Genomic DNA, 26156 nt, shown 5'->3' with positions numbered 1-26156 from the left:
TCGGCGGGACCTTAGGGAGGAGTCGGCACGATAGAGGGGGAACGTGATTGGTCGGCGGGACCTTCGGGAGGAGTCGGCACGATCGAGGGTAACGTGATTGGTCGGCGGGACCTTCGGGAGGAGTCGGCACGATCGAGGGTAACGTGATTGGTCGGCGGCACCTTCGGGAGGAGTCGGCACGATCAGCAGATCCTTCATTTGAGGTGAGTATGCTTTCTATGTTGTGGAGATGTGGACAGGAGCCACCATCCAATGATATCCAGGTGTGCTGTACAAGTGTTTTATTTCTGCTTTGTACGTAAAATGGACCGTAATCGACAATTCACGGAGCTTTTCGTCGGATCTTGTTGTGTCAGATCTATAAAATGTAATGTATCCACGACTCGTAAACCTGTGGTGGAGTTTAGGCCCCATAAAAAAAGAGTATTATCGTATCACCCTGTCCAGGCTGGACAAGTTATGAGGGAGGGCGGTTTTTTTTTTTGGTTTTTTTTGAATACAGAATCGAGGCTCGTGAAAGTGCAAAAGAGCTCATCAAAGAGCATTTATCACACAAACAAATCAAACAGACAAACAAAATATATAAAAAGAGGGAGCGGTAGACAAGATGGGGAGAGAAGGGGAAGCACACAAACACAACATTTGAGAGCATGGACATCGGGAGATGTGTGGGAGGGAGAGGGCTTGGGGGCAGGAGGCATGGGAAGGGGGGGGGGGGGGTGGGAGAAGTATAAAACACAAGGACACCAAGGATTTCCAGGAAAGAAGTTGGTATTTCAAAAAAGTGGATTTGGGGTGAAATTAGCGGGGGTAGAAAAGATCAAGGTTTTGGATGGGGGAAGATAAGAGATGGTGGTGAACAGCTGTTTTAAAGACCTGGAGGGTGGAGTGGGATTGAAGAGAGTGAGGGAGTTTATTCCAGAGGCGGGAGAAAAGAGGAATGAAGGAGTGAAGGTGAGCAGAGAGTCTTGATTTTGGCAGTTTCACGAAAGAGGGTTGTCGGCAGATCTTGTGCGACCTGAAGGAATATTTGGGGGACAGAGCCGAGAGAGAGCTGGAGGAGCAAGGCCGGAGAGGAGTAGGTCGAAGACGGAAAGACCACCAACCTGCCTGCGGTGAGTGAGTGAAAGGCCCTTGGAGTTAGCTTCATCACGGGAGATTCCAATGATTCTCAACGCTTTGGTTTCAACAGCGTGAAGACGAGCTGGGTGTGAGGCAGGAGCACCAGCCCAGAGGGGAGAGCAGTATTCCATTGAGAAATGGGAAGAAATTGGTGAGATGGGAAGAAATTGGTGAGATGGGAAGAAATTGAGTTTTAGAAGCATTAAACTTCACCTGATTGTATTTGTCCCACTGGGAAATCTTGTCCAAATCTGAATTTAAAGAGGTGGAAGTGATGAAACGAGGTGTCGTTTGTGTGAGGGAAGATAGGCAGATGGGAAAAACGGACGAATGTGATGTCGAGTCATCAACATACGAGTGCATTTAGTTGTTTGTAGAAAGAAGGTCATTGATAAAAAGAAGGAAGAGTGTTGAAGACAGCACAGAACATGGAGGGACACCGCTATTGAGCATCAACACGTAAACAAAGCGAATAAACACCACTGCAGCTGCAGTACCGCCGACACTGATCACCACATCTGGAAGCACAACATGCGGCCCCCCCTGCCCAATTCGGGCCTTGATCTCGACATGAAGCGACAACGCAGATCAGCTCGACCCACAATTATCACGTGATCCATTGGCGAGAACATGCCTCCCGTTAGTGCATGTCATGGCGCCCACAAAATGGAAAAAGCCGAGGTGCCCATTAACTACATCAGTCCAAACGTTCCCGCTATCTTCCTTATTTTTAATCATACGGCTAAATACAATGACTGTCCGTCTGTCTCGGTACAATATTCAGACTATTGACAGGGATAAACAATAATCCTATGTTTGTGTACTTTTCCTATCAACACGGAGACACAATAACCCTTCCTTTGTCTATTTGTCCTCCTACCACACCTGCTGAGTACAGGAGCGGCAGGGGGAGTCATGTGTGTGCGCCTGTCTGTGTGTGTGTGTCTGTGTGTCTGTCTGTCCGCAGCATAACTACCCGATGATATCATCCGATCTTGATGAAACTTGGATGGGAGGTTGATATCATGATCTAGTTGTGTCCTGCCTAGAGTGGGCGTATTGCGCCCATTGTGGGCGAAGCCACGCCCAAAAAAGATATTTTTAGGGGGGTAATCGATTTCAAGCTACATCTTCTCCAAGGGGTTTGGTGGAATCTGACGGGGGTTTCGATATTTGGTTCGGCCAATGTCTTGTGTCTAGCCCCACGGAGCTCGATTTTTCATTTTTAATTATTATTATTATTATTATTTATTTATTTCATTTTTCACCGAATTTTCGGTATTGTGTAGCTAGCTAACCTCATAACTGATTATACATTATTTTATATCTCATTTGAAGGTCAGTAACCTTCGTTTTGACATTTCCAGGCCTGGCCTGTCCGGGCCTGTTTCGGTTATAGTCCGTCCTTTGCCATTGAATACCGCTCGATCGTGAACCATCGTCGTCTCCTGACTTGTTATACTTATTATTATTGACAATTATTATAACTATTACTTAAGTTAGATGAGGTCATTGAAAGCATCAAAACATGCATGATATAAAACATGTTAGATCAGGTAATTGAAAGGATCAGAACATGCAAGATTTAATAACATGTTGGATCAAGGCATTGTGGAAGGATCATAACATGCATGACATTATTACATGTTAGATCACACAGCCACATAGACACACACACACAGACAAACACACACATACAACCACACAAACATACATAAACATACACATAGACACACACATACAGTCATGTGAAAAAGTAAGTACACCCCATGTAAAGTTTTGCCTTTTTCAACATATTTCAACATACAGCTATTTGATCCTCATTTCAACAATATTGATAGATAAAGGTGATATAATATAACAAATATCATGAAACATTTACATTTTGTAGTCCATTGTATAATTTAAATAAACATATATGCAAATTTCGCATGTGGAAAAAGTAAGTACACCCCTACATTTATCACTACTTCAAATACCTAAAATTAGAATCAGGTGCACCAGCTCAGGTGCAAATGATTAGAACATCGTTAAAGAGGATCTTGGAGGAACCTGTCTTATTTAAACCTCAGACATTTAGTTTGGTTTGCTCTTTGTTGTTGAAGTGTGTGGCGTCACCATGCCAAAATCAAAAGAGCTCTGATGCCTTCAGAAAGAAGGTTATAGATGCCTACGAGTCTGGGAAGGGATTAAAAAGATCTCCAAACAATTTGAAATCAATCATTCGACTGTCTGGAAGATCATCTTCAAGTGGAGAAGATTCCAAACAACTGCCAACTTGTTCAGGCCAGGCCGCCCCAGCAAGTTCAGCCTGAGAGCAGACCGCAAGATGCTGAAAGAAGTCTCGAAGAACCCCAGAATGTCATCAAGGGAACAACAGGTAGCTCTTGCCACGGTTGATGTCAAAGTGCACGAGTCTACCATTAGAAAGAGGCTGCACAAATTTGATCTACATGGGAGGTGTGCCAGGAGGAAACCTTTACTGTCCAGAAAGAACATCAGGGCAAGACTAAAGTTTGCCAGTGAACACCTAGGCAAAGACCAGCACTTCTGGAACAATGTGCTCTGGACAGATGAGTCAAAGGTAGAGCTATTTGGCCACAGTACCAGAAGACATGTTTGGCGAAAACCAAAGACAGCATTTGACCACAAGAACCTGATACCAACTGTAAAGCATGGTGGTGGAAATATTATGGTTTGGGGCAGTTTTGCTGCATCAGGGCCTGGGCAGCTCTCCATCATAAAATCCACTATGAATTCTTCATTGTACCAGAGGGTGCTTGGGAATAATGTGAGGCCACCTGTCGGAAAGTTGAAGCTCAACCGAAGGTGGACCTTGCAACATGACAATGACCCTAAACATACCAGTAAATCCACCAAGGAATGGCTGAAAAGAAAGAAATGGAGTGTTCTGGAATGGCCAAGTCAAAGCCCGGATCTAAATCCCATCGAGATGTTGTGGGGGGATTTGAAACGAGCTGTGCATGCAAGAAACCCCTCAAACATCGCACGGCTGAAAGAATTCTGCATGGAGGAGTGGGAAATATTTCTCCCAGTCGATGTCAGAGACTGTTAGACAGTTATAAGAAACGCCGACTTGAGGTTGTTTCTGCCAAAGGGGTCAATACCACCGATTAGAGCCAAGGGTGTACTTACTTTTTCCACATGCGAAATTTGCATTTATGTTTATTTAAATTATACAATGGACTACAAAATGTAAATGTTTCTTGATATTTGTTATATTATATCACCTTTATCTATCAATATTGTTGAAATGAAGATCAAATAGCTGAATGTTGAAATATGTTGAAAAAGTCTAAACTTTACATGGGGTGTACTTACTTTTTCATGTGACTATACATAAACATACACATGGACACACACATACATAAATACATAAACACATAAACACACACACACACACACACAATTAATTGTACAGTATCAGTTGTTCCTAAACTTAAATATATATAATTTAAAGGATTGTTGTAAATGATGGTAATGTCACAACATCCCATATTCAACTTTATTTAAATTGTAAACCTCAAACATAGTTTCTCCACCTAAAGCAAGAACCTCAACCCGTAAGCAACTGACTAGTTTCCCGACTGCATGGATCATCAGCTGGGCACCGTTCTTTCTCGAGGTTTCAATCCTTTCAGCCCAGGACCTCTCCAAACGGCGGAACCACAACCTCGATCATGGATCCACATCAATAGATAGTACATCAGTAGATCCACAACCTCAGTTGCGTCCAGGCAGTCAGTCAACCCATCAATGCAACATCACTTATTCCAACTTTACTCGCAATAGGAATGTCACACACACACACACACACACACACACACACACACACACACACACACACACACATAAACACATAAACACATAAACACACATGCAGACACACACACATAAACACACATGCAGACACAGACGTACATAACTCGAACAGCACCTGGTAGAGCGCATACCTCCGCCAGGTTGAATAGTTTGTTTTGTATCCACTGATAGGCCAGATCTGGATTTGGATCTGAACCAAAATGTAATGATCTTGTTCTTGTCACTTATCCATCTCATCCACCCAGTTTTGTCATATCCCGTGCACAACGTTGTGAAATCGGACCAAGAATTGCAGAGAAAAACGAATTCATACTGATTGAATCGAGCGTTGTGCTTTATGGACCGGAGCGACCAATCACGGAAGTCAATGCTGATGAGAACAAAAGCAAAAGCTACGAGCCTATGTCCCCATCTCTCAATGGTGAAGAATTATTTTAAAATTCTACCAGCCGGATATGAATCCGGACCTTCACCAAAATCTCATCATTTCCTACTTGTTACATATGCTACATCTCTGCCAAATTTCGTCCCAATCCGTCCACAACTTTTTCAGACATCTTGTTCACAGACAAACAGACAGACAGACAGGGGTGAAAACATAACCTCCATCCACATACTGCTACCACATGATGAGTTTGGCTTTTCTGTAAACACCTTCATTGTGTTCACCTTTGCTGCACTCACCTTCGCTGCCCTGACCTTCGCTGCCCTCACCTTCGCTGCCCTCACCTTCGCTGCCCTCACCTTCGCTGCCCTCACCTACGCTGCCCTCACCTTCGCTGCCCTCACCTACGCTGCACTCACCTTCGCTGCCCTCACCTTCGCTGCCCTCACCTTCGCTGCCCTCACCTACGCTGCCCTCACCTTCGCTGCCCTCACCTTCGCTGCCCTCACCTTCGCTCCACTCACCTTCGCTCCACTCACCTTCGCTCCACTCACCTTCGCTCCACTCACCTTCGCTGCACTCACCTTCGCTGCACTCACCTTCGCTCCACTCACCTTCACTGCACTCACCTTCGCTGCACTCGCCTTCGCTCCACTCGATTTCGCTCCATTGTCGTTCGCTTCACTCTTTCATTTGACTCATTGTGTTGTCGATGTGTCGAGATTTCGTCTTTACGGCAAAGCCACCACGTTAAGGTTAAAACTTGTGCTTGAGCAACATTTCAGTTAACAAGCGACAGGTTTGTGCATTGGAAAAGAGTGAGGTCAAACATTAAAGAGATAACCTGGTCGTGTACAATTACGCGCTCGGCATTGTTGTTGCATTCATCCTCCGGAAGGTGGCGCAGTCAGATCTTTAGTGATTTGAAAACAGGTGTCAAACATTGCACAGAAGGAGCTCCGACACGTTTTCGTTCTTTGAACACAGTTGATGTTTGTGTAAAGTGTCAAAAGTCACAAGTGACTCAACTCTGTGTTTGCCTCTAAATCTTGTGTCCCCAAACCCATCCCTCTCTGTACCTACCGTACCCAGTCGTACCCAGCTGCTCCTGGACTCTGTGTCCTTTCCTCCTGACGAGGTGGAAAAGTTTCTGTCAACCCTCGACTCTGATTCTGCAACTGGACCTGACGGCATCAGCCCACGGGTCATAAAATCCTGTTCTTCCACTCTTTCACTCCCTCTCTCTGTTCTCTTCACCCTCTCTTTTGCTCAAGGTCATCTGCCATCTGCTTGGAAATCAGCCAACATCACTGCTTTGCACAAAAAAGGTGCAAAAACAGATCCTAGCAACTACAGACCAATCGGCCTTCTCCCAATTATCAGCAAAGTCATGGAATTCCATCATTGCTTCGGATATGAAATCTTTCCTCTTCTCCAATGGCTTGATCTCTGATCATCAATTTGGTTTCAGACCTGGTCACTCTACTCTGGACATGCTGCTTCTGCTTTCTCAACAATGGATGGAGGACTGGAGGTCCTCAATGCCAAACAGGAAATTAGAGCGGTCTCCCTCGACATATCACGTGCCTCCGATACGGTCTGGCACCCCGCTCTGCTGAACAAACTATCCTCCGATGGTATCCATGGAAATCTCCACGCATGGCTGGCGGACTTCCTCTCTAGTCATAGTCAACGTGTGGCCCTGAATGGGTTTCTCTCATCTCCTCTTCCTGTTCAGGCTGGAGTTCCCCAAGGTAGTGTTCTGGGCCCTGTGCTTTTTCTGGTCTTCATCAATGATCTCTCTGACTCTCTTGAAAATCCTCTCTATCTCTTTGCTGATGACTCCACTCTCTGTCGCTCCATTCCTCATCCCTCAGATCGGCAGTCTGCAGCCTCCTCAATCTCTGCAGACCTGGACAAAATCACAGACTGGGCAAACAAGTGGAACATGTCTTTCAATCCTGACAAATCTCACACTTTTACGATGTCTCTCCGAAAAGACCGACTGGACAACCCTCCCATCTACTTTCTGAATAATCCTCTCCAAGAAGTTCTGTCACTCAAGCTTTTGGGTCTCACTATCTGCCATGATCTTTCCTTGGGAAAACCACATTTCAAATCTGGCCTCCAAAGCCAGTCGCCGACTGGGCAGCCTCCGTCGTGCGAAGTCCTTCCTTGGCACACCTGAGCTCCCCACCACACACAAGGCTTTCATCTGCAGCTCAATGGAATACTGCTCTCCCCTCTGGGTTGGTGCTCCTGCCTCACACCCAGCTCATCTTCACCCTGTTGAAACTAAAGCGTTCAGAATCATTGGAATCTCCCGCGATGAAGCTAACTCCAAGGGCCTCTCACTCACTCACTCACCGCAGGCAGGTTGGTGGTCTTTCCGTCTTCTACCGACTATTCTCCGGCCTTGCTCCCCCCCCCCCCCCCCCCCCAGCTCCCTCTGGGCTCTGTCCCCCAAATATTCCTACAGGTTGCACAAGATCTGCCTGCAACCCTCTTATGGTTAAACTGCCAAAATCAAGAATCTCTGCTCACCTTAACTCCTTCATTTCTCTTTTCTCCCGCCTCTGGAACAAACTCCCTCACTCTCTTCAATCCCACTCCACCCTCCAGGTCTTTCAAACAGCTGTTCACCACCATCTCTTATCTTCCCCCATCCAAAACCTTGATCTTTTCTACCCCTGCTAATTTCACCCCAAATCCACTTTTTTGAAATACCAACTTCTGTCCTGGAAGTCCTTGGTGTCCTTGTGTTTTATACTTCTCCCACCCCACCCCTTCCCATGCCTCCTCCCCCCAAGCCCTCTCCCTCCTACACATCTCCCGATGTCCCTGCTCTCAAATGTTGTGTTTGTGTGCTTCCCCTTCTCTCCCCATCTTGTCTTCCGCTCCCTCTTTTTATATATTTTGTTTGTCTGTTTGATTTGTTTGTGAAATAAATGTCAGCTCTTTCACGAGCCTCGATTCTGTATACAAAAAAAAAGAAAAAAAAGTTCATTACTTTGAAAAGTCACATGGAATACCTCAGTCGAAGAACAAAGTGTTTTGTGCGACCTTCATGTCTTCAGCATAATCTAATCATTTCGTCCATCTCACATCGGCTACCTCTGGCAAATTTCGGCCGAATCTGTCCACAACATTTTGAGATATCTTGTTCACAGACAGACAGACAGACAGACGGGTGAAAATATAACCTCCCTCCACCTTCGGTGGCAGAGGTAACAACTAGAACAGCACTCAGTGGTGCGTTTTCCTGGTTTCGGAGGTAGTGTGTATACCTGGATTCGGAGGTAGTGTGTACACCTGGATTCGGAGGTAGTGTGTACACCTGGATTCGGAGGTAGTGTGTATACCTGTATTCGGAGGTAGTGTGTATACCTGTATTCGGAGGTAGTGTGTATACCTGTATTCGGAGGTAGTGTGTATACCTGGATTCGGAGGTCGTGTGTACACCTGGATTCGGAGGTAGTGTGTATACCTGGATTCGGAGGTAGTGTGTATACCTGGATTCGGAGGTAGTGTGTATACCTGCATTCGGAGGTAGTGTGTACACCTGGATTCGGAGGTAGTGTGTACACCTGGATTCGGAGGTAGTGTGTACACCTGAATTCGGAGGTAGTGTGTACCCTTGGATTCGGAGGTAGTGTGGATACCTGGATTCGGAGGTAGTGTGTATACCTGGATCCGGAGGTAGTGTGTACACCTGGATTCGGAGGTAGTGTGTACCCCTGGATTCGGAGGTAGTGTGGATACCTGAATTCGGAGGTAGTGTGGATACTTGAATCGGAGGTAGTGTGTATACCTGGATTCCGAGGTAGTGTGTATTCGGAGGTAGTGCATATACCTGGATTGGGAGGTAGTGTGTATTCGGAGGTAGTGTGTATACCTGGATTCGGAGGTAGTGTGTCTACCTGGATTCGGAGGTAGTGTGTATACCTGGATTCGGAGGTAGTGCATATACCTGGATTCGGAGGTAGTGTGTATACCTGGATTTGGAGGTAGTGCGTATACCTGGATTCGGAGGTAGTGTGTATGCCTGGATTCGGAGGTCGTGTGTACACCCGGATTCGGAGGTAGTGTGTATACCTGGATTCGGAGGTAGTGTGTATACCTGGATTCGGAGGTAGTGTGTATACCTGGATTAGGAGGTAGTGTGTATACCTGGATTCGGAGGTAGTGCATATCCCTGAATTCGGAGGTAATGCGCATCCCTGGATTCGGAGGTAGTGTGGGTACCTGGATTCGGAGGTAGTGTGTACACCTGGATTCGGAGGTAGTGTACACCTGGATTCGGAGGTAGTGTGTATACCTGGATTCGGAGGTAGTGTGTATACCTGGATTCGGAGGTAGTGTGTATACCTGGATTCGGAGGTAGTGTGTATACCTGGATTCGGAGGTAGTTTGTATACCTGGATTCGTAGGTAGTGTGTATACCTGGATTCGGAGGTAGTGTGTATACCTGGATTCGGAGGTAGTGCATATCCCTAAATTCGGAGGTAATGCGCATCCCTGGATTCCGAGGTAGTGTGGATACCTGGATTTGGAGGTAGTGTGGATACCTGGATTCGGAGGTCGTGTGGATACCTGGATTCGGAGGTAGTGTGGATACATGGATTCGGAGGTGGTGTGGATACCCTGGATTCGGAGGTAGAGCGTATACCTGGATTTCGAGGTAGTGTGTATTCGGAGGTGGTGTGTATACCTGGATTCGGAGGCACTCGGTCGTGCACCAGATCTGGATTCGGAGCTGAACCAAAATCTAATTGGCTTGTTCTTGCCACCGAACCAACTCCTCCATCCAGTTTAGTCATAACTCAACAACAACAACAACAACAACAACATGCATTTTAAGGCCATTTTCCCTGCTAGAGCAATTATAGTTTAGTCATAACTCGTGCATAACTTTTTTAAATATCATGTTAATATCGCTTTTCGCCGGATCTCTCAATGGTGAAGAATCACTTAAAAAATAAATATTTCTCGTATCCGAATCCATATTCAGATCTTCACCAAAATCGAATCGATTCGTCTTTGTGACACACCCTATCGGTCCACCAACTTTCGTCCGAATCCGTCCATAATTTTTTGAGATATCGTGCTTTGTATCGGTTTTAGCCCTATCATTCAATGGTGAAGAATCACTTAAAAACTAAATAATTCTGTTATCCCAATCCGTCTTCAGATCTTCACCAAAATCGAATTGATTAGCCCTTGTCACACATACAACCTCTCCACCAGGTTTCGTCCAAATCCGTCAATAAGTTTTTGAGACATCCTGCTGTGTATCGTTTTTGGCCCTATCTCTCAATGGTGAAGAAGCACTTAAATTCTTTTTACTATTTTACACTATTTTACTATTTTACACTATTTTACTATTTTACACTATTTTACTATTTTACACTATTTTACTATTTTACACTATTTTACTATTTTACACTATTTTACTATTTTACTATTTTTACTTTTACTATTATGAATCACTTCAAAAATTTTACTAGCCGGATCCGAATCCGGATCTCCACGAAAATCTAATCATTTCGTCCTTGTCACATACACGACCTCTCAGCCAAATTTTGCCTGAATCTGTCCACTACTTTTTGAAATACCTTGTTCACAGTCAGACAGACAGACAGACAAACATACAGACAGGCGCGTAAACATAACCTCCATCCACCTTTGGTGGCGGAGGTAATTACAGAACCATTGTTTTTGATTCAGAACTTAAAATATCCTTTTAAATCAGTAAAAAAAAAAAAGGCATTCACAAAATTATTGACACCCTCGACTTAATATTTGTTAGTGTGGTAGTCCGATTCGACTCCCACCTGTAGTGAGATGTTTCTCTTGTTAAGAGGTGAATTATCACCGACATCTTGTTTCAAATTTGTTTCATCATATGTTTTAATTCTCAGGAGTAATAAAAGTTAACTGTCGTTGCTGTTCAAAGTTTTTGGCTAATTTTGAATGATGGTATCTTCCACTAGTTGTTTTTATTCCACACATCTCATGACACATCAATCATTATAATCTTCAAAATGTATGTTGCCAATATAGGTCAAGAGTATAATCTTCTATCTATATTATATATATAAAAGAAAGTTTTTGTTTGTTTGTTTGTTTGCATGCGCTAATCTCCTGAACGGTGAAAGATAGGAGGAAACCTCTAAAACAAAAAATGTCGGGACGGGCCTCGGGAAGGTTATAGGCTAGGTGGCGAGGCCGGTCGAGCCTGCCTCGGCCGGACCGGGCCCATTTCACAATTAAAAGCTCAGCTGAATTATAGTAGTCAATCTTCTACGGCCGTGAGTAAAAGCTGAATTGTAGTAGTAAGACCTATGTACAGAAGATTAAATTCATTCAAAAAGAACCCGGGCAACGCCTGGTGCGTTCAGCTAGTTAGTGATAAGTCTTTGAGTAATCTGCATTATGAATTTTAGATATTGTGTGTTGCTGTGGTTTGAAATACTTAGGAACAAAGGCTACATTGATAATCTGTGAAAAGAAAGTATATGTAAAAGAACAAAGTTGTTTCGCCCGCCAAGAGTCTTCAGGCGCCGGTACAGCAAAACACCATGTGTGTATTCCTTTCATCTTCAACAGCTTATCTCAAATGGCTTCAGTTGAATTAACAACAGATGTTTTTACCATGCTGATAGCGACAACTTGCCTCAAATCCCTGACTCCTTGTACAACCTCTCATCTTCCAATCTGACGACTCAAAGCACAGAAGCATTTATTTTGTCTCAAGAAGCACTATAAAAGGTACTCGCGAGATCTTCGAGACGACGGCAGGGATTTTCGAAGCTGCACACGTTCTCCACATTTTCAAAGTTAAGTCATTGTTCACAATTGTATTTTGTCGAAACTGTATTTATCTTTCGGTGTGTGAACCTATTGTGTGTCCCTTGGAAGTTTCTCAGTGTTAAGCTTTCATAAATTAATCGTTTGTTTGCCGCGCATGTTGCGGCCTCGCTTCAGGCTTCCCCTGTCCCCCGTCGAAGTTTGTTTCTTCCCTCGCTGTTTTTGCTAGGTTTTTAGATTTCCCTTTCTCCCCCAAACCTCCCCGTACATCTACTCTTTGTCTAACGTTTTAACCCCCCCCCCCCCCAAAAAAAACAAAACAAAAAAAAACCAACAACATTTATTTCCCATTCTCCACGTGTGAAGTTGGCCCATTGTGTGATTCTGCCCAAGTGCGCTGTCTCGCCCCGCCCCCATTATCTCCTTGCCTTCCACCTTTTGCCCTGTTCACATGACTCGTGGTTGTCCCTCAAGGCTCCCTCTCCCCATTGGTATTTTTGAGAATATAAGATTGTTCTCCACGGTTCTGTTTAAATATGTTTAAACTTTCCCCTGCAGTGTTTTATTCAGTGGTATATTACAACACGCTGTTTTTCTTCCTATTTAAAAGGCTTTTTTCAATTTGCTCTCCAAATCATTCCATTTCAAAAAAATATTCAATCTCTTATAACTCTAAATCACTACATGCTCTAAATTCACATTCATTCCACCCCTCCTCCATCGTTCTTAAACGGATCACTAACTTGAAAATCACAATAAACCCAATTTGTTATAAATGTTCATCTTTCATTAATCATCCACTTTCTAACCTCCCACCTTGCCCCATCCCCTCCAAATCTCCCCCCTTGCCCTTACCTTCCAAATCTCCCCCCTTTCCCCTCCCCTCCTAAACTCCCCCCATGCCCCTCCCCTCCTAAACTCCCCCCCCTGCCCCTTCCATTCAAAACTCCCCCCCAACCTCTGCCCTTCTAATCTCCCCCCCAACCATCCCTCCCAAATTCTCCCCCCTCCCACCTCCTCCTCAAAGCTGTCTCCTCCCCACTTCGTTTCCCTTCCATCTCATATCTCCACCTCCCCCAACCTTCTACTTTTCTCTGCCCCCCCCCCCCTCAAACAACCCCTCACTGTGCCTCATCCCATCACCATCAAACCTTTCGTCCTCATCATCCTTCCCTCTCTTGTAACTCTTCTGTAATCTCTGACACACTATCAACTGCTCTCCCGACATCCCCCTCTCATCCTTCATCTGATCCTACCCCTCCCCTGTCCTGCATCTGATGCTCCCCTTCTCACCTCATTAACGGCATGGACCTCAAACAACCGGGGCCTTCGCTCAAACCTGATTGATCTCTACATTCAGGTTGCTTCTGACAATCCAGACTTGATATGCTTAACAGAAACTTTCCTCCTTCAAGATGTCTCTGATTTCTTAATATCTCTTCCTGGTTACACCCTCCTCCGGTATGATAGACCTGAGCCTCGTCCTGGTGGTGGGGTTGCTATCTTTATCAAAAACTCTCTTTCTCACTCTCCTTGCACTGCCCTCTCTCCACCCCACCCCCAGGAGTACCTCTGGCTACGGCTTCCTCTCCGCTCCCACCTTTTGTTCATATGTGTTCTGTACCGTCCTCCAAACAGTGATGACTCCATTTACATTTCGCTGTCTGGCAACATGAACCAACTTCTATCAACTCATCCAAACTCGCTCTTCCTCATATGTGGCGACTTCAACTGTCATCATGCCAGCTGGCTGGGTGTGGGTTCCTCTCTCACCAGCCATGGCACCTCAGCAAAGGACTTCTGCGACTCATTGGGACTGACACAATCTGTCAATTTCCCGACCCGGATCTCAGTCAATGGAGTATCTTCTCTTCTAGACTTGGTTATGACAAACTTCCCTGCAAATGTCTGCTGCTCTTCTTCTGATCATGTGCTTGTTAAAGTGGACATCTCTCTGGCCATTCTCAGAGAGCCTCCTCAGCGCCGACGAGTCTGGCATTTCACTCAGGCTGATTGGCACGGTCTGCAAGCAGCCATCAATCATCTGGACTGGTCTCCCATCTCTACTGCCTCTGTCATGAATTCTTCCTGGGAATTCTTCCAAAGCAAACTGCTCTCTCTCATGCACATATTTATCCCATCTCGTCTTCAGTTGTCTTACCCTTCCTCCCATCCATGGTACACTGAAACTTGTATTGAGACAGTTGCCCTAAAACAACTTGCCTTTGCCTCTTGGAAGGCAAATCCAACTGATGGCAATCTCAGTTCCTTCCACCAAGCTCGGAACAAGTGCGTGTCTACCCTCAGGAGTGCCAGGAAGCACTATCTCTCCACACTCAAGATTGAACTCTCAAACCTGTCTCCTTCCTCCAAATCCTGGTGGCGTCTCATCAAATCCGTTTCTGGTGTTTGTTTCCCCTCCATTCCCTCCCTTACCTCAAATGGCGACAGTTGACACCGCATGTGATAAAGCCGAATGCCTCAACTCTGTGTTTGCCTCAAAATCTTGTATCCCAAACCCATCTCTCTCTGTTCCCACCTTTCCCAGTCGAACCCAACTACTCCTGGACTCTGTGTCCTTCTCTCCTGACAAGGTGGAGAAGTTTTGTCAAACCTTGACTCTGATTCTACAACTGGACCAGACGGCATCAGCCCACGGGTCCTAAATCCTGCTCTGCCGCTCTATCTCACCCTCTCTCTGTTCTTTTCACTCTCTCTTTTGCTCAAGGTCATCTGCCAGCATCTTGGAAATCAGCAAACATTACCGCTTTACACAAAAAAGGTGCAAAAACAGATCCTTGCAGCTGCAGCCCAATCAGCCTGCTCCTAATTATCAGCAAAGTCATGGAATCCATCATTGCTTCGGATATCAAATCCTTCCTCTTCTCCAATGGCTTGATCTCTGATCATCAATTTGGATTCAGACCAGGTCATTCTACTCTGGACATGCTGCTTCTGCTGTCTCAACAATGGATGGAGGTCCTCAATGCCAAACAGGAAATCAGAGATGTCTCCCTTGACATATCACGTGCCTTCGATACGGTCTGGCACCCAGCTCTGCTCACCAAACTCTCCTCCTATGGTATTCATGGAAATCTCCATTCATGGCTTGCGGACTTACTCTCTGGTCGTAGGCAACGTGTGGCCCTGAATGGATTTCTCTCATCTCCCCTGCCTGTTCTGTCTGGAGTTCCCCAAGGTAGTGTTCTGGGCCCTGTGCTATTTCTGTTCTTCATCAATGATCTCTCTGACTCTCTGGAAAATCCTCTCTATCTCTTTCCTGATGACTCCACCATCTGCCGCTCCATTCCTCATCCCTCAGATTGGCAGTCTGCAGCCTCCTCACTCTTTGCAGACCTGGACAAAATCACAGACTGATCAAACAAGTGGAACATGTCTTTCAATCCTGACAAATCCCACACTCTTACTATGTCTCTCCGAAAAGACAGACTGGAAAACCCTCCCATCCACTTTCTCAACAATCCTCTCCAAAAAGTTCTGTCGCTCAAGCTTTTGGGTCTCACTATCTGCCATGATCTTTCTTGGGAAATCCACATTTCCAAGCTAGCCTCCAAAGCCAGTCACCGACTGGGCATCCTCCGTCGTGCAAAGTCCTTCCTTGACACACCTGAGCTCCTCACCACATACAAGGCTTTCATCTGCAGCTCAATGCAATATTGTTCCCCCCTCTGGGCCGGTGCTCCTGCCTCACACCTAGCTCGGCTTCACGCTGTTGAAACCAAAGCTTTCAGAGTCATTGGAATCTCCTGCGATGAAGCTAACTCCGAGGGCCTTTTACTCACTCACCGCAGGCAGGTTGGTGGTCTTTCTGTCTTCTACCGACTCCTCTCCGGCCTTGCTCCCCCAGCTCTCTCTGTGCTCTACCCCCCTAATATTCCTACAGGTCGCACAAGATCTGCCAGCAACCCTCTTATGGTTAAACTCCCAAAATCTAGGCTCTCTGCTCACCTTCACTCTTTCTTTCCCCTTTTCTCCCGCCTCTGGAACAAACTCCCCCACTCCTCCCTCCAGGTCTCCCCCACACCTCCCTTCAATCCCACTCCTCCCTCCAGGTCTTTAAAACAGCTGTTCACCACCATCTCTTATCTTCCCCCATCCAAAACCTTGATCTTTTCTACCCCTGCTAATTCACCCCAGATACACCTTTTTTGAAATTCCAACTTCTTTCCTGGAAGTCCTTGCAGTGTTGATGTGTTTTATACCTCTCCCACCTCCCCCCAAGCCCACCCCCTCCCACATTTCTCTCGATGTCCTTGCTTGATGATGTTGTGTTTGTGTCCTTCCCCCTCTCTCCCCATCTTGTGTTCCGCTCCCCTTATTTTGTGTTTTATGTGTCGGTTGCCCTTTTGTGTGATTAATGTTAGCTCTTTCACAAGCCGCGATCTTGTATACAAAAAAGAAAAGAAAAAAAAAAGACGAGATGCAACCGAATCGGGCAGAAGATTTCTGGGAAACGTTTTGTGATGCTCTGTGGTCGTGTATTCCGGCATCGTATACTGTTAAGCTTTGTTGTAACCCTTGTGTGTATTCAATCAAATCTTCTCCAGAGAATTAAAATATCCAAATTGCTCTTGGTGTGTGGACATTTCAATCGATACATCCCCGACAGTAGCACAGCCTTTCGACAAAATAACTGCAGTCAAGCGCTTCCTTTTGCATTAATTTGAATTGATTAATGGTTCGAATTCGGTAAACGTTTGAAATGGGTAAAGGTTGAACGAGTTGAATGAGTGATTTTTATATTGCAGGCACCTGTAACTCGCAACAGGTGAGTTCAATTCCAAAGTAAAGTCGCATCGCCTGCTTGAAATCTAATTATTTCTAACAACTTCTAAAAGGTGCCAATAATATTGTCTGGGACATTTTAGGATTTCTGTGTGGAATAAGCTAAGATTTAGTTATTGATCAGCTTTTTTTGTTTTGTTCCACTGCAATCCAAAGAAATACAAACCAAAACCAAAACAAGTACACATACATTCAAAGTACACCGCCCCCATGCCAAATAATTAAATATCCTACAGCGCGGCATTGCCGGGGCGCCTCAGGCGCCCGGCAATACCGCAGTGCAGCTCATAGAGGCTGCATTGGGAGGGAGAGGTGTACACTAATTGATTGATTAATTGTATAATTAAAATCAATAAAAGATTATCACAAAATATTTTCTTAATCAATTAGCTAATAGCATAACTAAACCACTAGTGCTTCATCCGAAGATGTATCTTTCAGAAATGTAATTAAATAAGTCATTAATAAAAAAATAAATAATTGATTGATTACTCAATAAATAATTAATCGATTAATCAATAAATAATTAATAGATGAAATGATTAATCAATAAATCAAAAATATCCTTGATAGCCACATCACTTGGTCACTCATGTCCAAATATTAGCTTCCCAGCTCAAAAGGTGCCTGAGATATTGACCAAATGAGAAAGAAAATAAATAAATGATTAATAATGAAAATAAATAAATAATAATCATAAAAAAATTAAATTATTAATCAATTTGGTCAGAGAACACATAAACTACCACTATTTCATCAGAATCTGTAACTTAAAAAAAAAAATTTTTTTTGTCATTAATCGAATAATTAAATAATTCATCGATTAATTGATTAATTAATAAATCAAAAATATCCTTTGCAGCCAAATCACCTGGTCATTGGCATGTCCAAATATCAGCTTCCTAACTCAAAAGGTGCCTGAGTTAATGGTCAGAAGAGAAAGGAAATTTGATTAATTAAATAAGTACTTAATTAATCGCTAATAATTAAATAACTCCTCAATTTATTGATTAATCAAAAAAAAAAATACCGTTTTTGACAAAGGACTTGCTCACTATGGTGCCGAAATTTCAGCTTCCTAGCTCAAAGGATGGCTGAGATATCGTCCGGACAAACAAACAAGAAAGAAAACAAACAAACAAGAAAGAAAGAAAACAAGAAAGAAAGAAAACAAGAAACCAGAGTGAAAACTGAGTACTCTCTTTCAGCGTGCGTCACTGCCGAGCCCCCTTTGGTGCCCGGCAATGACGATTTGCAATGCCTGGAGATGGCATAGGAAAGGAGCGGTGTACAATACCAAATACCAAACCAAAATATTTTTTATTTCAACAATTGTCTGGAAGAAATGGTGCATTATTTGAAAAACGTGCATGGATGCCAATATTTTTTGGCCGTGTGTGTGTGTGTGTGTGTGTGTGTGTGTGTGTGTGTGTGTGTGTGTGTGTGTGTGTATGTATATAATAATAATAATAATAATTCATTTATTTTGTATAGCGCTTTTCCAGAAGCCTAAAAGCGCTTTGACAGAGTGGCAAACATAATGCATAACAATACATGAAAACAACAATTGCAAAAAGACAAGAATCAATAGGGAAATATTTAAAGCAAAAGGAGGGAGAAGGAGAAGAGATAGTCAGGGGTTAAATGCTGTGGGTTGAATGTTGAATGCAGTGTTGAACAGGTGGGTCTTTAGTGATGTTTTGAATGTGGTGAGTGAGGAGGAGTCTCTGATGGTGTGAGGTAGTGAGTTCCAGAGGGTGGGAGCAGCGATGGAGAAGGCCCTGTCCCCCCAGGATCTGAATTTGGTCCGGATGGAGGGGGTCAGGAGGTTGGTACCAGCAGAGCGGAGGTTGCGGGTGGGAGTGTGTCTGGAGAGGAGGTCAGCCAGGTAGGATGGGGCCAGGTTATATATATATATATATATATATATATATATATATGTGTGTGTTTGTGTGCTTTGCAACTTTTTCCCACACGTGCCTCTTTCAGCTTCATCATGTAAATATTGTTTTTGCTTCCATGGCATTCTGCATACGCTATGCTTTGTTCCTTATCTCTCTTCAAATGACTGTGTAAATTCACATAACACTGATTTTACAGATGTCACGCTTCATCATAAAATGTTTGAACGACAACAATTTGGAGGCGGCTGTACAGCGAGTCATGCGTGATGGCACAAAGATGATTTCATTCACTCGTCTGCAAAGCATCAAGTGTGAAAATGCAACATACATGATGGCCCAGGTGAAGTGTACTTGTGTACTTTCAACGAACGTTTCATCAACAGTACCATAGTACTAATGACAATAATGATGTGTAAACTCCGCGTCATAATAAAGATTGACGTCATCACCAAATGAACGTTTATCGCAGCAAACGGTGTTTTGCAGCCTTCACACAAATCATTAATACTGTTACGTTTATGGGGGGCAAGCAATGGTATATAGTAGTTCAGCTAGAATTGTATAGGTAGTGTGCTCCGACTATCATGAAGAAGAAGAAACCCTATGTACCATAAGTATGGATCCGTTCAGACCGGATGTCGTGTAAGAGTGTATCATTGTCCCCCTGACGAGGAGTGGGGTTATGTTAATTAGTTAGGGATTATCCCCTGTTAAGGATGTTAGGGATTAAGGGAAATTAATCCCCTGTATGTAAGTGCCTCTGTAATCTTTTCCTGTGTTCCTTATAACACCGCACTACACACCATCGCCAAGCCAAGCAATCGACACCATAATTAATAACACTGAATAAAACAACTGAAGTCGAACAATAAACAATAAAACAAACTGAAAAGCAGGACATTCAAAACTACTGTGGGTTCTGCCAGCCGAGCCATCACAAAGGCCGGCAAGTGGCGATGAGGCCACGCCCCGAAGAATGATTGGTCAAGACGGCGATAGAGTGATGTGGTGGCGGCCGTTGATTGGGCATGCACGGGGGTCGTCGGATGACGTAAGAGGACTGAGAATGAAAGACTTGATTCCCGACATTTTGTCCTCTTGCATGGGGATTTCATCACTAGCGGTGGCATTCATTTATCGCTCTTACACCTGGGACATTCATCACGAGCAGGTGCATCTTCCTCTTGACTCTGGCTTTGATCACGTGCGGTCGCAGTTCATGTTCTTGGTCCCGAGAATGAACACCAGCGGTCGACATCCTTGCGGCTCACTTGGTTCAGACAATCATTGTTGGCGGTCAAAATCGTGCTTTCTTGGGTCCTGGTGCTGGGAAAAAAGCAGACTAACTCTCTCCTTCTTGGTGTTTGCTCGTGGCGGTCGTGCTGGTGCCGTGTGCAGACTGAGTGGAATGACGGGGCTCGGTGTGGCCGAGTGGGCCTGTTTGTTTCGCCGTCAACGGCCGCCAGGATGCGAGGACCGCAAGAGGAGCCCAGAGTGCGCAGACAAATCAGTCTGTGTGGACGATCCTCAACTTTGGAATATTTTACCATGTATTCTTTCTTCCCTGCATTTATTTTTATTAAACCAGTTTATTTGTTGCATTTTATTCCTCTCCCTGTCCCGTTTATTTGTCGGTGATTCGGAAAACCACCCATGCCGCGTACGCCGTACAGGTGAGCCTCATCACTCTCCACCACTCCTCGCGCTTATAAAGAAGGTCTGTCATTGTTGACAGAACGCCTCGGAGTGTAAAGCTCGATTGGCTAATTTGTCACCAGTGGTGTTCACCCCCGGGAACACGACAATATTATGAATATTTAAAAACTGCTCCCGTCATTAACGGTCACAATTTGACACCCTATGAAATAATGAGCATCAACTGATTGTCAAATCTTCATGACTTGCAGGTTCTTCACATCAAACGTGGTACAGCCACAAGGACGCCAACATCAGCAGGTGTCAAGATCCGAAAAGTAGAGATTGTATTCGATCGAATAATACTGCTCCGGTGGGTATCATTTGTTTGCGTATGGTCTTTAACAAGTGTACTGTTGAAGGAACTGCGCTCCAACGCGAGTCGAAAGAATTGACGCGACCAAAGACGGAATTCGTCCGAGTTCCTTTATTGAAACAAAACAGCTCAGGTATTCTGACAAGCCCGTTTATCGGGCAGCAATATATATACACATTTATGTCGGGAAGTTTGCCCGGCAAAAGCTATACCGGGCATGCCCGGGTGTCAAGGGCGAGCCTTGGAAAGGCGAGTCTGGACCTGCCCGGGCGTGTTTGGCTGCGGCCTGGCAAGTCGAGGCTGGGCGTGCCCGGGCGCTCTGGGCGAGCCCTGGAAAGGCGATAGCGGGCATGCCCGGACGCTCTGGGCGAGCCCTGAAAAGGCGAGAGCGGGCATGCCCGGGAAAGACGAGACCGGGCGTGCCCGGGAGGTTCGGGCGTGCCCGGGAACAGTGAGTCCGGGCATGCCCGGGAGAGGCGCGTCTGGCCGTGTTCTGGCCGGTGCAAGGCGATTGTGTGCATCCAGCGGTAACCGCTACACAGTACTGAATGTTTCCACTCAATAATGTTCAAATAATGTAACATATTGCTTGCACATTCTCATCTCGGAACTATTGATTGATCAATTGACGTCGTTTCATATAATGATTATATACGTGTGTAATGTCAATACAGTATTGCTAGGAATTGCTTGTTACCAACCTGTTATAAACGTAACTGTGGACTGTTCTTGCAGAGAAATTCGCGATGGTTCATTGTTTTACATAAAGTGTAAAACAAGAGAGGAAAGCAACATCATATTCCAGAAACAATCGCAGCGCTGGATTGGAGCATTTGTCCTCGTGAACGAGCCAGTATATACTAATAACCACAGGTACGGGGTGCCGATCATCGAAACCGCTTGCCCGTTTTTGCCTGTTATTCCAGATTGGGTAGGCATGAAAATCGTCCAGTATTCGCAGGCACGTGTACGAGAGGGAGACAGGACAGCTTTGTTTGCCATCGTGAGTGACATCGCCCTCATTCACCAAAGCATCCAAAGTGGATGTGGTAGTGCAGGTTGTGACGGTGCACACCCGAATACGAAGACTTGCTTCGCTATGGACGTGCGAGTGGCAACGTATTTGTGTGTGTTCAGTTGCCGCGTATCATCCGCCGAAATGAATATTTCAGGTGTGAAGTATTTATCAAGGGACCTGGGCACATAATTCATGCATCAGGACTACCTCACGGTAAGACCATTTCCAACGTTGCTATCATGGACCTCAACTTTTAGGTTTTCCTATTTTAGGATGGTCAAAATGTGCTTGTAACTGCAGAATATAAATGTCAGTTGAAGCGAAACATTTCCAGTGTAATCTGGGGGGAGAATATGCCGTAACACTTTAAAATGAAGTGCAGCCTGGTGTTGGCTTAGCGGTTAGGGTGCGGCTTGGGATCCTCGGATCCTGGGTTTGAATCCCAGTTGATCGTTGAATTAACGCCAGGGGGATTGACTCAGGCTGTCATCCTTCCGAGGTCGGCCAATTGAGAACCAGCTTCCTGGGATGAACGTGCCGGTGTGTGCCCCGGTTTAGAATAGGTACACCGTATCCCTGCGTGTCTTAAGAGGCGACTAAAGGGTTGGTGTCAGGAAGGGCATCCGGCCATAAAAACCTTGCCTCACAAAGGGAACCATGATGATTGACATGGGGCCCGCAAGGCTAACCCCCGCTCTAGCAGGGAAAATTATATACAGTATATATATATATATCACACCTAAACTCACTATGTCCTGAGAGTACAATCATTAGCGAATGTTGCAACATGCACTTCAAACAAATCCTGTTCCCTTTTTGCAGATGGGCGAAGATGTCATGTGGGACGAGGACGTGCTGCGCCATCACGTCACCTTGGTACTGCGCCATTATCAAAATGCTGGTGTAAAGTGGATCATCGCGGGGTGGACAAAACTCTCACATTGTGCAGAATCATCGGTGGCTGTGTCGCGAGTATTTCACTTGTCCTTGGTCAAGCCGGAGCGTAGGTTGCATGATGCGCCTATCATGCAACCACCGTCACAGAATCCCTCACCGCATCCACAAGTTCGAGCTGTAGATAACACAGCTGACGCTCACCACCACCAACAACAACAAGGAGGAGTGGGTGAAGAATTGAACATTGTGGGACCTCCAGTAGCCGACGATGAAGCAGACCAACGACCAATTGTAAATAATGAGGTAGGCCCACATCCACGACAGACCACTTCGGCTAATCGCCATGAACCCCGACCATCATCATCGGAACAAACACTTATTGTCACTGTTGATGACCTATTACGTGACATGTTTAACACACCAGCTCGGTAAATTATTTGGTTTATTCACCTTTAATTACAAAGTCCCGATAACTGTGCCTTGTTCCGCACACAAAGGTTTATGACATTGCTCAATAACACACACTCTCACTGCCTTATTGAACCAACCACCATACGATCTTTGAAGCACATGGTGCATTTCGCATGTCCTTTGACTCATATCCTGCCTTACCTGGTTTACCATGAAGCCTTACCTGGTTTACCCGGAAGGCAAAGGCAGGCCGGAAATGTGCCACCAACACACGTGTTATTGGGCGGAGCACATGATTTCATCATTACTCAAATACATGAAGGTCAAAACGTCTTTCTTTCATTGCTATCATCCAACTATGCAGCTGTCATGTATTTATCCTTACATAGACACGTCGAAGTTACAATGTCTCTGTCTCTCTTTTTGCAGCCGTTGTAAATCTATAAAACGAGGACAAGATGAAGTTGACGTTCAACTGGGGAGTGTTATGAAGATGCTGATGGGGGAATATTAGAGATGAAGATGAATCTGAGATTAGAAAAGAGAAGTATTAATCTGTGTAACTTTGTTTCTTGCATGGCAATCATATAGAGGTTAACCTAAATTCACCTGAATTTATTTCATGTTTATTCGCGTAATACCAAGAAACCTTGTATAAGGTGTTCGTCCTGAATAATGGAGTTTTGGTCACGGAATTGCTCACCGATGCAGTTTGAAATGTACACCCATATATATAATCATAATAACATGGTCAAAGTTATGTCAACAAAGCCAATGATACATCCGTGTGGTTGTGATATCCTTTCTTGAAGTGGGATTGATAAAGGAATGTGTCATAATTTCTTCTTGCCATCAGTACTTTACACACAGAATCATGGAACTCATGATGAAAGGTACCAGGTGTACCCCTGTTGCACATTCTGTCTGCAGTACCCCTGTTGTGTCATTTTCTTGCCTGAGTCAGGACAAGTATCACTTATTTTGTTTTCACAACCGACACATGATGCACTTGTTGGTAATAAACCAATGATAGGTTTTCCGTTCCGGGTTGTCCGTTCGGCTGTCCGTGATAGGTTTTCGTTATACGATAACGTAGGAACGGCTGAAGGGATCCAAGTCAAGTTTGGAACATGTATAATGATGTAAAGATGAACTGTTAGGATTATGGGATCAAGAGGTTAAAGGTCAGAGGTCCCGTGAGGTAGAAATTCTGTTACCGAGCTACCTTACGAACCAGACATGGGATTTTGACCAAACATGGTACAAGTTTACATTAATTATCGTGTAAATGTAAAGTGGATATCGACCTCATCCGTTCATTAATGTTCTTCTGTGAATTCTCGATGATTCTCGGTTATTTCGCCAGTCGGCGACTTCCGTGAATTATCGGAGCACGGAGTTGATTGGTTGAACAAATGTTTTTTTTTTTTGTTTTTTTTTTAAGTTGTTACTTGAGAATATTCGGATGATCCGTGTGAGATGACCGTGATAAGTAAAATACTTGTAATGCATTTATCGCAAAAAACTTATAAACTCCCATGATCCTCATCGTCACAGGTGCCGCCATCTTGATGCGAGCCATGCGGTCGATGGCCGATGAGTTGTGGACATTGGGACTAGTCCGTTATCTCTACCATGTCCGTGTAACTGTCACCGGGGATGAGTGTTGCATTGATCACGCTGCGGCGTAATGTATGTTTGTTTGTTTTAATTGACTGTTTTGTCTGTTATGGCTGTAATGTTTGCATTGCTATGGAAATACGAATGCTCAGGGTATTGCACCCATCTTGTTCTGGGTCTTGTTATATTGACGGATACATTCGGTTGTATTCATTAATAACAAGAAGTACTCTATGTATTGTACATTTATTGGTGAACAATTTTACTATTGGTTACCGGTTGATTTATGGTAATATTATTACTGGTCAACTACAGAATAATTGTCGTCATTAGTGAAATTGGAATGTTGAATTGTTATTAACTATAATGTCTTTAATGGTTAACGATAATATTTTTATTAGTTAACACCTGAATTAATGACAGAAGATAGTTGATTGGAATTGTTCAATTGCTAGTAGATTGCATTGGTAAAATATTTACTCTTCAACTGCAGTAAATTGTATCGGTAACGGTAACAGAATTTATCATTGAATACATGAAAGTATTACCCTGAAGTTTGTAAATTCCTAAATTGTCAACGATTGCATCCTGGCAGAGTTTTTGTTGTGTCTTTAAAGTTTTTCATCCATCTCCACCTGCAATGCTCAATAAACTGTTGAAGCAAGATCAGTTGTTCTCATCTCGCCTTCCAGATGTCTACACAGCAGGGACCACAGAACATCCGCGCAATGTAATATGGGACTTCAAGACCTAAATCGGACAATACATGGGACAATAGTAGATTCCATTCGTCCGATACACAGGATTTGTGAATAAATCAATAAATCTTTGCGAATAAACTGTGTAAATAAATACTTTTGCGTCCTTTGTCCTCTCTCTCTCTCTCGCTCTCACTCTCGCTCTCACTCTCTCTCACCATTTACTTGTTAAATCCACATGTGAAGTCACTTGGTCTCTGTAATTAAAGTTGCCCTGATCGGAAATGGCTTGAGCTATTAATCATCCCTTGAAGGACAGATTTGGTTTGGTCCAATTAGCTTCCGCATCTGGTATGGTGACTACTCAGGTAGGAACCTCCATTTGGGTGGTGGGTCTGAGGGAGTACCAGCATGAAGCAAAGCCGGCTCAGACTTTCCACAGAAGCAGAGTAGCACCTGTCTCGGCGACTTGCTTTATCCATATTGTTAAAAGTAAATAATGAATGAGGTTTTCTAGAATGGTCCTTGATGGAGTTTGTTTTTTTTATTTTGAAGAGAAAATGGTTTATGACAGCGGCCTCGATTACTCCAAAAAATAACGAGTTTGAACCAAAAACACGTTCACTATCTA

The 26156-nt window shown here is 44.4% G+C and overlaps 2 protein-coding genes across 5 annotated transcripts in view; both read left to right on the top strand.

Annotated features, from left to right (window-relative positions):
• The window catches only part of LOC137422651 (tumor necrosis factor receptor superfamily member 6-like), a 163170-nt gene that overhangs the window by 54166 nt on the left and 82848 nt on the right, over positions 1–26156 (top strand). The window lies entirely within an intron of this gene.
• Positions 166–25694, top strand: LOC137421900 (uncharacterized). Of its 3 annotated transcripts, XM_078773127.1 has the most exons (7): positions 216–263; positions 19067–19210; positions 20778–20878; positions 21617–22112; positions 22722–23099; positions 23637–24899; positions 25445–25694. In XM_078773127.1, the coding sequence occupies exons 1-4, from the start codon at positions 219–221 to the stop codon at positions 22086–22088; spliced, it is 762 nt and encodes a 253-aa protein (XP_078629253.1). In that variant the 5' UTR covers positions 216–218; the 3' UTR covers positions 22089–22112; positions 22722–23099; positions 23637–24899; positions 25445–25694. The 3 variants fall into 3 exon arrangements, with proteins under 3 accessions (XP_078629255.1, XP_078629253.1, XP_078629254.1); XM_078773129.1 differs by lacking the exons at positions 216–263; positions 25445–25694 and adding an exon at positions 166–203 and having other exon boundaries at positions 23637–25438; XM_078773128.1 differs by lacking the exon at positions 25445–25694 and having other exon boundaries at positions 21617–21754; positions 23637–25438.

This window comes from Myxine glutinosa, chromosome 2 (assembly GCF_964187855.1).
Source record: "Myxine glutinosa chromosome 2, kmMyxGlut1.1, whole genome shotgun sequence".
Taxonomy (NCBI): Eukaryota; Metazoa; Chordata; class Myxini; order Myxiniformes; family Myxinidae; genus Myxine; species Myxine glutinosa.
This window is presented reverse-complemented; position numbering and strand designations above follow the sequence as displayed.

Excerpts from the sequence above, each read along its gene's own strand:
- LOC137421900 (XM_078773127.1), top strand. The coding sequence starts at position 219 with ATGTTGTGGAGATGTGGACAGGAGCCACCATCCAATGATATCCAG. Across the intron at positions 264-19,066 it reads CACCATCCAATGATATCCAG|ATGTCACGCTTCATCATAAA; the intron begins GTGTGCTGTACA and ends CTGATTTTACAG. Across the intron at positions 19,211-20,777 it reads CAACATACATGATGGCCCAG|GTTCTTCACATCAAACGTGG; the intron begins GTGAAGTGTACT and ends CATGACTTGCAG.